General features: G+C 41.9%; 1 protein-coding gene across 5 annotated transcripts in view; it reads left to right on the top strand.

The window, feature by feature from the left end:
• The window catches only part of hppy (happyhour), a 48,456-nt gene that overhangs the window by 27,581 nt on the left and 4,975 nt on the right, over nt 1–15,900 (top strand). For 2 of the 5 annotated variants that reach the window (NM_166335.3, NM_137555.3), the window contains exons 3-8: nt 5,538–5,958; nt 10,103–10,201; nt 10,425–10,723; nt 11,439–11,526; nt 11,813–11,876; nt 14,426–14,464. In NM_166335.3, coding sequence (NP_725863.1) covers nt 5,538–5,958; nt 10,103–10,201; nt 10,425–10,723; nt 11,439–11,526; nt 11,813–11,876; nt 14,426–14,464 — 1,010 coding nt within the window. Of the gene's footprint in view, nt 1–5,537; nt 5,959–10,102; nt 10,202–10,424; nt 10,724–11,438; nt 11,527–11,812; nt 11,877–12,257; nt 12,321–14,425; nt 14,465–15,900 lie in introns of all 5 variants that reach the window. The other 3 variants (NM_001299676.1, NM_001299677.1, NM_001299675.1) reach the window with 2 other exon arrangements.

Below are 15,900 nucleotides of genomic sequence, written 5' to 3' on the forward strand. Positions count from 1 at the left end.
AAATCATAAACAATAATGGATCTAATAACGCCAAGTCACGTGGGTGATGTGCAGAGACAAAAGCATGTGTGTGGGTGGTTAAAAAGAGGGTGGTGGGGATGGGCTACACCCTTGCTAATGACCCAGCCAAAGGGTTCAAAGCACTCGACTAAACGGGGGTTAACTGGACATTTTGCTCATTACTACTCTGGCAATTTTGTTCCTGTGTCGCCCCATTTGCCCCCCTTCCGCTCTTCATTTTTTTTTTGTTGCCTCCAATTTTATCTTTGTTGTCTGTCTGCAGACCTCACCTTCTGTCTCCCCTTTTCGCGCGTCGTCTGTCTCTTTTCAGTGTCTGGTTTTCTGCGTCATATTTGACTCGTTTTTATCTGGCGCCTCGTTTAAGTGTACCGCTCATTATACACATTATCGCATGGCAGCAGGCGGAGACCAGCCCGACCAGCCACCCACCCACATCAGGTCCATCGTTTTCCCAGCATATTTTCGTTTCATTTTCCGCTCTGCGTGGTTTTTAACTGTTTATTGAGTGTCGGCGATAAGAGTTTGCATATTTCATGGCGGCATGCTAAACAGAAGTCCGAATGTGGGATTATCTCGCAATTAAACCAAAGGCATATTTAGCTGCATTTTTTTTTGCACATGCATTCCGGAGGTTCATGCGGGGTTCAAATGCCGCACAAAGAACTTGTGGTTCATTACCACCCAGCTAGGGGTATGTGGGTGGTTTTAAAGGGGGGGTTTAAAGGGGAGGTTTGGAGCACAGCCCACTCCATTCGAAATGCGCGAATAAACAATTTGGAAAGCTGACATAATGCCCGCATTAACCGACAAAACCGACAGCGAAAAATGGCAAATATTTGCGGCGGAAAGTACTCGTACGTACATGTGGCAAATGGGGAGCCGAAATCGGAAAACAGAAAACATCAGTGAAAGAAGCTTTTCCCAAATAAGCTGCGAAAGAAAACGAAACAAAAAGAGGATGGCAAAAAAAAAAACAAAAAAAAAACACTGTTCTATATTTGGCGTGGGCAGAGGCGTTGAAGTGGGCGTGCCACTGCCAAACACTGAATTTTGTGCGCTGCATGAAAATATTGCACAATTTTATTTTTATTGCTCGCAATGTTGAATCAGTTGGGATAGGCCCTGGAACAAATAACCGAATTCTGTGGAAACAGATTTATGCGCAAAACGAACATAGTTAGTCTGAAATCGAGTAAATGAAGAGTCGAGACTTCAGAAACAAACATATATGCGAAAATGTGTTAATCTCGTTGAATTTATGTACACACAATATTCATAAAATATTATACAGAATCTAATATTGTATTATTTGTTTAAATTATTGCAAAAACTAAAGAATGTAGCTTCAGTGAGATTTCGACTTTCATACGAAAAAGGCTGGCTATAAGTTTTGTTGAAGTAACTTTCCTATAAAGTACTTAGTTCTTTCTACGACTTGATGATAGATACTTATATTGTTTCCTGTGTAGTTTCGCTTATCGTTTCAAGCACACATATACTGCGGATGCTCATCCAATATGGATTGGGCATTTTGATTGATTGATTGCCGCATATTTTTTGGTCAGCCCTTGAACCATTAGCCCATTGTCTCGCCGAGTGACAAATTTGTTCAATTTCCCGCCCATTTTTATTGTACCGCCTGCGGCTGGTTCGCATTTCCCGGCGGGCTGGTAAACGCTCGACGAGATACCAGCGTTGTCCCTTGGCAATGACCCAGAGAACACCAGAGCCACTTGAGATATTCCCCGGGCTATCCAATTTTTTTTGTTTTGTGCTCTTGGCATTGCGTGAAAATTGCTGGGAAATTGCGGCTCATCGATAAACTCGAGTGGCTAATTTAAGCTATCTGAGTCGCTCGAAAAAAAAGTCTCTCAAGTGCTCCGTCCGGCATCAAGTGTTCGTTTATAGAGGAGTGTGAAATTTTGGGACTGAGATGGCCGATCAATAACGTAATTCAATTTCAATTGTACGTGAGCAAGAACAAAGTGCATTTAAATTTCCGTTCAAATTGAATTAAGATCGCAATTTGGGGCTGGCAGCAGCGCGCGACCTTTTCTCGAATTAAATCATAAATTATTTCCGTCAAATGCAAAACAAATGAATGAGGTCGAAAGGGGGCGGCGACAGAAACGTGCACAATTTTGAGCTGTACAATTTTAAGCTCTTTTCATTTTGGTCCGCTAAATTAATTTCAACGTGAAAGCCCTGAAATGAAATTAAGCCTGCGTGTCCAGTGGCCAATGACCCACCTTTTGCACGGCGCACAGTAAACATCCAGTATTACGGCCTTTTTTGTCCTTTTTAAAACCGAGCATATATGGTTGAGTATAAGTAACCAAAAATATATAAATTTTTAAACAATAAAGAAAGTCCTACGAAGTCCCCTTTATTTATACATAATTCTACCATTTACTATTCTGTATTTACAATAGCATTCAATGCCTTTCGTGAATAAGAATATAAATATATCTTAATGCATATATTTAATACAAATTAAATCGATGGCTTATGGGTCCATATTATTTATTACACATGATTGGTATGTATGTAAAACAGATTATTTAATTTAATAATATTATAGGGTAATCATAATTGCGAAGAAAATGAGATTCTGAATGAATGGACATGTTGAGTTCGGGGTTCTTTATAAACATTACACTTTTTCGTCGGCCCATGCAATTAGCAAACAATGCAGGATGAAAAATTCCGGCTTAACGCGTAATATCCATTACGGACATAATGTGAAAAGTAGGGCGAAAAGCGGAAGGGAGAATGCCGTGGAGAAGTAAACCCTTTTTTTGCCCAATGCAAAAAGCCGCAAAGGAAGGAGCGAAGAGGCAGAAGGAAGGATATGCTGCTCCTGGGTACTGCTGGCCTGCTCATGCATATGAGCATATGTCGGAAATTGTAACGATTACATGCCGGACACACACGCACACATACACAGGAAATGGCGTAGCCATGCAACCGCCCAACTTGCCAACCACCCATCCACTGATGATCCTCATTGATTGCTTACATCTCGGTTTGCGTGAAAAGTGTAGCATACATTACGGGGCAAATTTGCTCTTCCCCTCGCATATTTCCATAATAATTACCGTATTGAAATGACTCCTTAACGAGCCTCGGACAATGATTTATTGCAAATTTAATTAAAATAAATACGTCAAGTGTTGCCGGAATCAATCGCCGCTTCACTCGTGTAACTGAACCCGAAATAAGTCATTAAAAGTTTGTTTGCCATGACTTTTGAAGTGCTGCAGCACTGCACTTTGCGCCGAACAAATCCTGCGAAAATGTTGGCGAAGACGTTGACGTTGGCGCAGCTCATTATAAATTTGTTGATGCTGCATATCTGCATCTTGGGCTCCACGAATGGCAGGATGGTAGAATGGCAGAATAGTTGGATAGCAGGATGGCAGGATGGCAGGATGTGCTGTGCTCGCTTCCTTTCGAGCCATCGAAGCAGAAGCCCAGAAGCAGCAGCTCCTTTCCCTTTTTGGCTTGTGCATATCAGCAGCTTTTTATGCTTACCACAGCTGTGGGGTTGATGGGAAGAGGGAGGGGAAACGGATTTTGGGGCGGGACAGTTTTCCGCCACTCCCCTTTTCCCATTTCCAGCTTGCTGCTGCTGCCTCAACACATTTCATTTTCATCTTTGTGCTCCGGCAGCCGCAGGGAACTTGTCTAAAAATCACGCATAATTTATTTACCATAAACAAGATGAGTAACAAGAAAAGCCGACGATGGCCGCCTGTCAACTGGAATGGGAAAAATCAGACATAGAAGGGAATGCCACACAGACAGAGACTGTGGAGGGCGGCAGGATATGGAGGACCTGCTGCGATAAAGTATGGCATAGCATTTTGGAAGCCAGCCCAGATTGCAATAAAAACATCAAAAATGCAACAATGCTGCTGCAGGACGAGTAAATGGAAAACGAGGTACAGAAAAGCAAGGACAAGCAATCAGCTGCGAAAAAAAAGCAAAGCAAAAATAAACAAAAACTAAACTCGATTGAAGCTGCTGCAGTGCAATAAAAATCGCTTTATCTTCATTAAGTCGAGCAAGATATCATTGCAAAAAAAAAAAAAAAATAACACACACATACACAGACACTTTTGCACGGGGAAGACAAACAAGTGAGCTGGAGCTACCGCATTGAATAATAAATGCAACGAAAATAAAAATAAGAGCTCTGCGAAGGAGGAAAGGCGGAGAAAGCACAAAGTGGGGCGAGAGGAGATGGCGAAGGGAGGAGAAAGTGGCGTGGGCGTATAAAGTACATGACGCAGGGATAAATGGTGGAATCGTGTACACGTACACAGGCACACGGACGTCAAGGATAAAGGTAGCCGGATGGCAGGTGAAGGGCTGAAAGTGGATACCACATGCATTGTTGTCCCTGCGTGGGTGTATCTCTTACTCAGTCTGTGCGCTGCTTCAACTTCATGTCCTCGAAGGACCTGCCCCCCCCCCACTACCCCCTTACTGCCTCCTACCCCAACTTGGTTCAACGCAAACGAAGCGAACCGTGGCGAAATTATTGCAGCGAGCCTTCGAAGCGAAAAGCCAGTCTTAAATGGAATCTACTGGTCGCAGCGGTCACTTTCTGGCCAAAATAGTACGTTTGGGCCTAATAATCGGATGAATAGTACTAAAAACTTTTAAAATTTTACTGAAAATCATGTATTAAAGACTACAAAAATGCATAAGAACCTGTATCCAATTCATCTTTTATTAAAAAAAAAAAATGATAAATTCCCTTGAAAATGTCTATTTATCTTAAATGATGAATCACCCAATTTATTTCACTTTTATCTTCTATTGCAAATTTGTAATTTATATATGCATTATGTGGGGCTATTAAATTCTCAGATACACACTTTTGAAAAAGAATTCTTTCGTTTTCCTGTACAAATTACACTTTACAGGTGTACCTTTGTGTATTTTTGGATTTTATTTTAATAATTCTGCTATTCCGCGTTATTATTATTATTTTTGCACAATTATTCATTGCCTAACAGTGAGGAGGGAACATAAAACCGATTTAACTCAGCCGTCTTGCCTGGCAACCTTTTAATATTCCTTGCAGGCACTTGCAGATTTCCACTTGATGACGCCGACGATGATATGGTTTTGCCAATGGGAATGGAATTGGGTGGGAGAAGAGATTTTGGGTGGGATGAACCTGCAACCTGCAGGCGATTGTTCTATGCAAATAATATGGACCATTGGCTGTTCGATGGCTGGGGGTGGGGAAATTGTGAAGTGGTTACAATGCATTTTTATGTGCAAGAGCGCGCGCCAAAAAATTTATTGAAAACGAGCAGGAATATTTGCATGAATGAAGATGAACAGAGAGGCGATGCCCCAGATGCTGCAGGTGTGCAGCCAATCAAAAATTCCATCCCCGCCAGCGGCGCTCAAAAAGCCACCACATAATCTCCATATTTTCATTGACTTTTTGAGAACCATCGGTATTGATTCAAGGCAATCTCTCTGATTTCTTGCAGGCGAAACGAATACAGAGCAATGAGCTGGCTGCCATCAAGGTCATCAAGCTGGAGCCTTCCGACGATATACAGATTATCCAGCAGGAGATTATCATGATGAGGGACTGCCGCCATCCGAACATCATCGCCTACTACGGTTCGTACCTGCGCAGGGATAAACTCTGGATCTGCATGGAGTTTTGTGGTGGTGGCAGTCTGCAGGACATTTACCAAGTGACCGGTCCCCTCACCGAAGTCCAGATCGCGTACATGTGCCGAGAGACTCTCAAGGGACTCGAGTACCTGCACTCCATGGGAAAAATGCACCGGGACATCAAGGGCGCAAATATCCTGTTGACGGAGTACGGCGATGTCAAGCTGGCGGATTTCGGCGTTTCAGCTCAGATCACGGCCACAATTAACAAACGCAAGAGCTTCATAGGTGAGTGAATATCATCCTTATAACATTTTCGGTGGTCAGTTATTATGCAAGTATGAGCAATTGATTTTACGTAAAAATATATTAAGAAAATGATTGTTCAGCACAACATTTAGCAGAAGAGACATCTGCAATATTAGTTGGCATTAAGGACTTTCGTCGACAAAGTCAGATTTAAAGGCGGGGCAAGGTGTCCTCCCACACAAAGTGTTTATCATTATGAAATGCTATTTTGTGGCAAGCAAACCGAAGCATCAAAGCAGAAAAATGCGAGGAAAGTGTCCTGACAGGAGCAACAATTGCGTTTAACGCTTCTCAACGTTTCTCACCCATGGAGCAGCTGTCAGAAATGACAAAGCACAAATAACAGAAAATAACACAGGAAGGAAAGATGAAAATTAGACACGGCAGGGAAAATCAAGTATACGTCCGAGTGGTTCCATTTCACAACCACTTGGAAATGCGGTCCATTCCCTGAATGGAATCTTCAATTGAATGCAATTCAATTAGGAGTAGCATTATAATGGCTCCTGCACGGAATTCTCAAATATAATCAAAAAACGATGGCGGCGGTTCCAAAGGGAACAATTCAATTTGAAGAATATTTCAAATGCAGGCGACGTATAAAAAAAATATACAAAAAGCAAAAGGCTGGGAGAGACTTACTGACCAGCAGGTGGCCAGTCTGGCTCATTGTTTGCCATCCTGAGTGGGGAAAAGAAAAGGAGGGAGTTTTCCGCCCAACTTTGTTGTCAACGTCTCAAACTGAAGCACAAAAGCAAATAATTTGTGAAAAATATCCCAATTGGAGAGTCCGACGTCTTAGTTCGGTGGCTACATCTTTTGTGGGCTGTTCAGGCTTCAAAGTCGCATTTAACCTTTCCCTTCTTCCACTTTAGCTAAGTATTTTCGCCACTAATAGAATTCAGCTTTCCTGCAGCTTTTCTGCTACAATGAGCAGCGTTAAGCTGCTTTCTCAATATCAGTGAAGATATTTTTAAAAGGAGATACACGTAAAAATATTAAAAATGGTTAGATAGCAGCTATGAAAGACTTTATAGGAACATAAATAAAGATATTTATGCAAATAGTGATACAAAATTGTTTAAGGAATCCTCAATCCTTTTTTTTTTATGTATTTTCCCTCACCATGCTATCTAATATAAAATTCTTGCCAAGGGCTTTAAGGCGATGATGCCGGAGCAACGTGGCGTATACGCAATTTGAATGTAAATAGGAACTTATCAGTCACATGCCATGTGCGACTTAAAAATGGTGGTGGTGGCCTGCAAGGGGCTGTAGTTTGTCATGACAACTTGCAATCTAAGGACGAACAGACGAACGAAGCAGCGATGATTTGCATGAGCCAACATTTTTTCGCTCGTCATCACAGGGACTTTCAACTTTCAAGACATTGCAAATGAGATTTTGCGGTTACGCGTGGCCATCAGTTAAGCTACCCAGAAGTGCCACAACCCACTGTCCGCGCACAATTAATTATTTGAAATGCCTTTCGCTCTGCACTTAATTAAAATTCGCACAACCCTTCATCGGGCCGTTGACACTCGCCAGCTAATTAAGTTATGACAGCTGGCTCTTCACTCACTTCACTCAGTTCATGTCCTTCAGTTCGAATAAGAAAAGAGCCATGAGTCCTGGCGCTAATAAAATCTAAACCAAGTTAAAGTTCATGACATTTTCGCAGTGAATAGATGGCGTTGAAGAAGGCGCATCATAAAAACCGTCATTTGATTTGATTTCATTTACGCCAAATTGGATTTTATCCTACTACGACAAAGCAGTTTAATTTTTAATGCCGACTTTTGTCCTTTGAGTTCGTCGTAAAAGCGTAAAGCTGCCATAAAGCAAGCTCCCGCAGCGCTAATTTGATTCCAGATTTATTTGAATGGACAAGTCCGCAGTTGGTTGGCAGTGCATGTGATTAATGGCCTGCAATTTGTGCAACGAAAAATGCCAACAAAAAGTACGCACTATATACACACATACATACAGACAAAACCAAAGGCGGGAGGCAACTCAACTCTTCAAGTTTAACGACCTTGAGGTTGCCAGGATCCTTTGTTTCCTTTTGGCTCTTTGTTGCCACTTTTGGCTGCATTTTCATGACGTTTTCGAGCTGAGCGAGCATCTTTTGTGGCATGTCAATGTGGCAGAGTGTGCAGTGTTAGTGACAGCGATTCGAATGGGTGGGTGGGTGGTTAGGTGGTCGATTGTTTGGGACTATCTTCCCCTGTTTGTGTGAAGCTGTCAAACAATGTGACGTCCGCTTACTGTTATCATTCCGAGTGCTCTTCACTCCAGCTCCACAATGCCATTGTGTCTATGTAGTTGTTGCCATTTCAGATGTTGTGACGACTGCTGTGACAAATGCGGTGATAAGTACACACCCACACGCTCACCACGCTCTTTTATATCCCCATCCACAATGTCTGCATAGGAGGCCGAGGTCAACAACGAATCGTTTGTACTCCATGCATATGCACATAAGTCAATTGCTGAGCTTCTATCGATTGTTACAATGGCAGATATTCAACCACTTTAAGGTTGCATATTTTGAGGCGACACACTGAGAAAAATGTACAGGATAAGAGTGACCTGCTAAACATAAATAAATGCACAACACTCGAATCCTTTATTCTATGCTTGTTTTTAGAGCCGAGTAGTAGTCAATATTTTATTATTCCGAGCATTATCTTAAAGAGTTGATACTGCACCAAGAAGTCGTCACCATTAAGGCCATGTTTTATTTTCTTAGTGAATCTTCGTCCTTGTAGCCAAGATAAACAAACAACTGAGATGAAAAAGGAGTTGGAGCAGGCAGGAAGATGGAACGAGAAGAGAAAAAACGGTGGTGGCGACAGCCTGCCTCTTTTATTATTCAATAAAAAGGTGCTTACGCTTGTGTTTAGTGTCATTAACAAGTCAATGGCAACACACGATGAGCAGAAACTTCCACTTCGGTGGCCCTGAGCCGTGCCGCCCACCCATTTCCCATCCATTTTCCGCCCACTTCGCTCATTCAGCCGCAGTTATGCCATAAACATGAATATGCGAATGTGTGTGTGTAAAAGCCTGCCACCGTTTGTTTTTTTTTTTTTGTTTTTTTGACATTTAATTCAGCTGCTGTCTCCTTTAATGCCAGGACGATTTTTTCCGTTTTTTTGCTCCTTTTTTCAGCAATTAACAAAATGATACTTGACTGGCTGTTGTTGCTGTCACTTTGTGGATAAAATTGCTTTCCACTCACTGTGTGTGTGTTCTTTTGTATCAGTTTTTCTGTGTGTGTGTTTGCACTTGTTTGTGTTGGCCTTTAATTAAAATGCATGCGAAAGTTCAGTTCAGGGAATTCGCATTGCTTCACTGCTTTCAATTCAGCCTTTCGATTCCGCATCACTTTGCCGGATCGAAGCTCAAACAAGAGCGGAAACAATGATGATGACGAGGTGATGCTGGAGGAGAGGGCGTTGGGGTTTTCCCCTGGGGAAACCGAAAACCGTAACTTAAACTTGGCCAAGGTATCAAAGAGCCGGCATCAAACCTGATTTTCCACCTTCGTTGTGGTTTAATTAAATTGAAAATACAATTAACTGCCACGACGACTTCCACTCATCCACTTGTCAAGTGAGAGGAAAATTAATTTTCTCGTGACTGCCATCCATCCAAGGAAACTACTCCAGCAGATGCTGTTACTATGCTGCTGCTGCTGCTGCTGCTGGCGCGGCAAAATTGTTGCCTGGCTGCAACATGGCGTATGAGTAATGGACGCATTAGCTCCACTCCTTGTTGCGATCATAAAACGTGCGCCCGAAATGAAGAGCAAAATGTGTCGCAAATGCCATTTCCACCCAACCGGCTTTGATTACCACGCTCTGCATAATTCAGCAATTTGTTTATTTGCACAATTGTCACATTGTCGCATAAAAAACTCTAATTAAATTAAATAAAAGCGCTTTGCGCGGCACAATGAATAAATGAGACCAACATAATCGACGGCAATGAAATTAAATGTGTGAATGTTGCATAATTAGCTGAGGCAGCAAAACCATATGGGTATCGATAGCCTGGATATTAATATAATCAGTTTTTTAACTCATATATATGTATATATATATTTTAATTATTTTAGGTACGCCCTACTGGATGGCTCCTGAGGTGGCAGCCGTGGAACGCAAGGGTGGCTATAATCAACTATGTGATATTTGGGCCTGCGGCATAACCGCAATCGGTGAGTGAATTTATTGCAGAATATTTAATGTTAAATAATAAAACGATGTAATATGCTGAATTTCCAAATTTCATTTAAGTAGTTTAGATAGTAAATGAATAATAAAGTAGTATTTGGTTTACTTTAAATTCCAAAATACTCAAAATTCAATTGACAATTGCTTTTATTAGCGGTAGATAATCGTTAGTACTTTCATATTTTCCTGTCCACCATTAAAAAACAGAACTGGCTGAACTGCAACCGCCGATGTTCGATTTGCACCCGATGCGCGCCCTATTCCTGATGTCGAAGAGCGGCTTTAAGCCGCCCACTCTGAACAACAAGGACAAGTGGAGCCCCACGTTCCACAACTTCATCAAGACGGCGCTGACGAAGAATCCGAAGAAGCGACCCACCGCCGAGCGCCTGCTGCAGCATCCCTTCGTCCAGTGCGAGATGTCCTTGCGGGTGGCCAAGGAGCTGCTGCAGAAGTACCAGAGTCCCAACCCGCAGTTCTACTACTATCTCGATGGCGATGAGGAGGTGAGTGCTGGCCAGAAATGGGGTCAGATAAGTCTGGGGATGGCAGCAGCCACTTGGCACCTTTTGCCTTTAATTTATTTACGCTTTTAGTGGGGCAAAGCGGAAAAGCCAGAGGAAAGTTGGGAAAACCAAGCTAAAGCTAAGAACTCTAGGAATTCTTTAGCTCTGCTGCGTTTCGGGATTGGTCAACGATTTAGTGCGCCATTAGACACTTTTGGGGGCCTTTTGCTTCTGGCTCCTGCTGCTCTCGACCTAATTAATTGGCCACCAAAGTCGGTCGAAACTAATGCAGCTGTCTAGACTGTTGGTCCCTAAGCTTATTTAACGACACTTGCAAATGTGAAATCGAATTTAAGTTTAATCGCTTCACCAGCAGGGGCAGCCAATTTTAAAGACATTTTCATGGCTGCCTTACAAGTCATAAATCTTCAATTTGTTTGGATGTTTTGGCAAACTTTTAGCAGCCGGTGGCAAATAAGTTTCCCTGGCCTTCGATATTCAAATTTTACTTAGCTCGCTTACTTTGCTGCGAAAAAGAAGTAACGCATCACGCTCAAAAATCCCCAATATGACTTTGATTTATGAGATTTTATCGCAGCCAGAAAATTTTTGTCGCCAAATGAGTGACGACGTTGGTGAAGGTCCATTCCTCGAAGTATGAGTTATAAAGTTTTCTTTACCATTTTGTTTGTTTTTTTTTTTTTTCATTTTTCAGTCTGTGGCAGGAGTGCCACAACGCATTGCCAGCAAAATGACGTCACGCACCAATGGCGTGCCAGCGCAAAATCACACACTAAAAACAGGTGAGTTTATAGGTGAAATCTGCAAAAATCAGGAAATAGAATTTTATTACAGCTATTGAGCTTTAAACTTGAAGATTCGTTTATAGTTTCATAGCTCTTGAGAAATGTGTTGTTTGTTTGTGAAAGATTTATGCGGTGCGCCTCGTCACTACGTGTATTGCTTTGGAAAGCTTTGTAATACATTTTCGCAATGCAGCTTACAGATTCTCAAGTTCTATGATTATTATACTATTATGAAAATAATTCAAATTTTCAAATTTCTATATTTTTTTTCTCCCACACAAAGGCATGACGACGAACTCCACGTGGAATGAGCGATCTTCTAGTCCCGAAACGTTACCCAGTGACATGTAAGTGCCGACGAACCCTATTCCTACTGTTTTTTTTTCCTCCGATTTGCCTGGACCTATGCTACAGTTTTGTCTATGGTTTTTCTTACTTGCGAAACGGGTTAGATCCGCTTCAGTTTTGGTACTTCGGTTTCAGTTCACACACACTATTTCACACAACGAAAACAGAAACAAACACACTTCACTATGTACATAATACACACACTTTACACTTGTATGCTTGTAAATGCTGCCTGTGGATTCACCAGCTTTAAAATCACCCAGATCCATATGGAAGTTTTCCCACACAGCGTGTGGTTGCATCAGGCGAACCATTGGCCATGCCATTAGTTAAACAATTCTATAGACATTTCTACGTTTTTCTCTTTTGTGTACTTGTAGTCCCAGCGCCGAGCGATCAAAACCGAAATTGAGCGGCACCCTGATTATGAACATGTCCTTAAGGTTAGCCAAAATAAAGGGGCTATATTCCGAACGGCATTGCATGTTGCGCTTTTTATGCTGGCCCAAATGGAAACTTAAGGCCACAGCACGCGCCCTGTGTAATTTGCTCGAAACTTTGGGCTTGTGGCACAGTCCATTTTTTTTTTTTTTTACTTGCACGTTTCTGGGGAGCTGTGTTTACTTTCGTATTTTTGCTGAAATGCTGCTGCATTTTCATGTGTATATGGCTGCTACACACGCTTGCGCTTAGTTGCAGCTACGTGTCTCTGCCCCGGAAAATTCCTAACTTGTGCATTTTTCATCCACTCCACGGACGAGTGGCGAATCGCAGCACCAGTCCCAGTCCCTTACTCCATTCTTGGATGTATAATTGCAACCTGGCTTCCACGATTCCCCAGGCGGGCGCTTCAAACTTGTGGGCTATTTAATTGCCAGCCAGAAGTAATTACGTCGGGGCGTAAAAAAAAAACCCTCCCTGCCAAGTATCCTGCAACATAATAATAATAAGCAGCCTTCAGCTCCCCGGATCAACGTGGCTCCGGAAAACAAGAAACTTGCAAGAAAAATCCTATGAAAAATTGGGGCTACAGCTACAGATAGATGGCAGCACTTGAAACTAGCTGTGAGCAGTGAGTGGCAGGTTCTGGGGAGCAGGCAAAAGTTTCCAAGAAATCAATTAACGCAACAGCTAACTGGAGCGGGAAAAGCGGAGGATAGATGGATGGCACATCAAGCATACGCCGAGTTGGCACGCAACTGCAGCTTCAATATGTCAAGTGCAGTGAGAACAATGCTGGCTAGGAAAAGTAGATCTCAGAACTTCATAAATTGGCTAAAGTTTACCTTAAGTTGAATGCAGGAACAGGCTCTTTAAATTGTCGTTTATATAATCTTAGTTTTAGTGAACGACTTAGCATACAATTTTCGTAAAATGCCTTTTTCTTAGTGTACTAGACGAATGAGGCGCCATTTGTCATTTTAAACGATTACACATTGTTGGCCGCCGATGAAGGGGGAGTGGCACGTTTAATAAGCCCTCCGCCGATATGATGGTGGGTCGCATGGTGGGTCGGAAAACGGGAGTCTGGAAGTGCTCGATTTGAGTTATGTGGCAAACACTTTGCGGCAGCCGCCGTTCGAGTGGCGTCGCAGACAACAAAGCCAAGTCACTCTGTCTATATGCATGCGATGGCGGCTACAAAAGGGTCTCCTCCTCATTTTGGTAGCTCCTCGTAAGGAAGCCCACTTTCGATGCTGATGCCCAATTTTATTGAAGCCATAAAAACGGCTGCGCCAATTTCAATGTACTGAGCGCTACTTACAAGCGACTTGCTGGCTAAGTGCCACGCCCCCTCCCCCCCCCCAGAACTACGCCCACATCCGCTTGCTTTGTGGCGCCCGAAAAGTTTTCAAAAGCTGGCGGCTCGTCTTACGCCTTTCCTTCTGGTTAATTTCATTTAAACCGTCATAAGCAGAAAGTATAACAGGAATTTATTTTGTTTTTTTGCTTTGTTTTGTTTTATTTTTGCGGCGAAGGGCTCAAACAAAAAAGGGAAAATTATTAATTGCCTAGGCGGCAGCGGGAAAAGATTATGATGGTAGAAAATGAGGCAAGAAATGCCACATTTTTAATATCCCGTTTATGGGGCTGCTTTTTAAGTGGAGAAATGGGCTGCGCCAGATGACATTAGGCAGAATTATGAACATGGCAAATTAGCTGATGCGTTTAATTGGGCGTTAGGACTGTTTGTCATGCCTCCAGCGACTTAATCGAATTAGGAAATGTCTTTGTTGCGGACCTTAAAGGATAATGATTTAAATTTAACACGCACACACACATACACACAAAATAAAACCCCATTTACAACACACTCTGACAATTTACAAGTTCTTGAGATTATTATAACTTTCGCTGTGATCTGAAAGTAGCTTTAGTTTTCTATTTGGGCCTGACGAATAATTTTTCGAAACTAACTTTGTTACTTTTCCTACTTTTGTATTTTGTTCCACTTCTTTCTTATGTCAAACTAAACACAATGAAATTTTCTGTTTATTTTATTTTTCCTTTTTTTTCGTATCTTTGTTTTTGTATTTGATTTTTGTAGGAGCCTCTTACAATATATTGATGAGGAGCTGAAGCTAAGGTAACTACACCCACCTACCAATGTATTCCTTTAGACTCGAGCCTCGGCTCTCGGTGTGTCCCGCTCCTTAAACAAAAGCACACTTCCCACATAGATCTAGCTGACCCACACTAACCCCATCATTTCTCATATTTTACACTCATAAGCACTCCCACCTATACACTGAAAGCTATAACTAGTTATGATAACAAATCAATGATTTTGATATTCAGACTGCGAATTTAAAATGCAATCTATAATCATTACTTAACTGAATAATTAAAAAAAAATCTTACATTAGATCTATCTACTTTAAGACATATTTAAGTTGGTTATTTGTAACTCCACCATATTTTCACGCAAGATTTCGCAGATAATTGAAAGGCTTTTCTTTCTCTTCACAAATTCCACATTTGACTTTGATATAGCATTAAGTTTATCTCACTGAGGGAATACGTTATGTTTTGGTTCTTCTGCGCCACCTTCTCACATGTATGCACACACATGCAAATTAGTGTTTGCCATCCTGGCAGCCGTCAGATGCCAAACCGCACCCACACACACGCAAAATCCTCACCGCCAGAGCTGCTGCATCATTATCATTATGAACCAGGAGCAGCAGCTCATCTTGTGGCCACCTTGGTTTATTACCGGCCATCTGCCTGCCCATCCCATATACATATTTAGTTATAGAGCCAAAAAAAAAAAAACAAAAATTATGCTACATTTTCATTACGTTCCTTTTTTTCGGCTCGTTCTGCGTCCATTTAAACCGTATTAAGTTACGGTTGCTGTTCCTCCATCGTCCATCTTATAAGTTAGTTCTTCTTGGTGCTCTCGCATTCTTTGTTTGGCCAACTTCTTTGTTTTGTCGGTTATTGTCTGGGCGAGGCTTTGTTCACTTTTGCCTCTTATTCCGCCTAAACTTTTGCCTTTGTCTATCGATGGAAAGCCATGGGGAAATGCGAGGAATTTCGTAAAATATATATAGAGAGAGAGGAAGAGAGCAAATATAAAATAACCAAGTGAGATAGAAAAACGCACGTTGAGCATACGCACCGTGGGACGCCCGAAATGACCCCTTCGATGGCTCAATTATGGCTCAATCGCAAAACCAGAAAAGCAGTTCTCAACTAATTTATACGGAACAATTGGTTTATATTTTTTTTTTTTTTAAGGGAGAATTTATACATCGATGGGTCGCCATGAAAAGCGCTCGATTTGTCCAGCCTCTGGACCCTTTTTCCCATGTTTATTGTTTATTTATTTGATGTGTGTGCAAATGGCCGTCGCATTGCTTTTATTGTTATTATTATTATTGGACAGCTAAGGTTTCGGTGCTAGCCAGTAATGCCACACGTAGTCGTGGTCGTCCAGTGTTGATTTGTCCAACGTAGGACCCAAAATCCTCTGAAATATGCAGCATTATTGGCCATCGCAGTGATTGAGGAGATTTC

Source organism: Drosophila melanogaster, chromosome 2R (assembly GCF_000001215.4).
Source record: "Drosophila melanogaster chromosome 2R".
NCBI classification, from domain to species: domain Eukaryota; kingdom Metazoa; phylum Arthropoda; class Insecta; order Diptera; family Drosophilidae; genus Drosophila; species Drosophila melanogaster.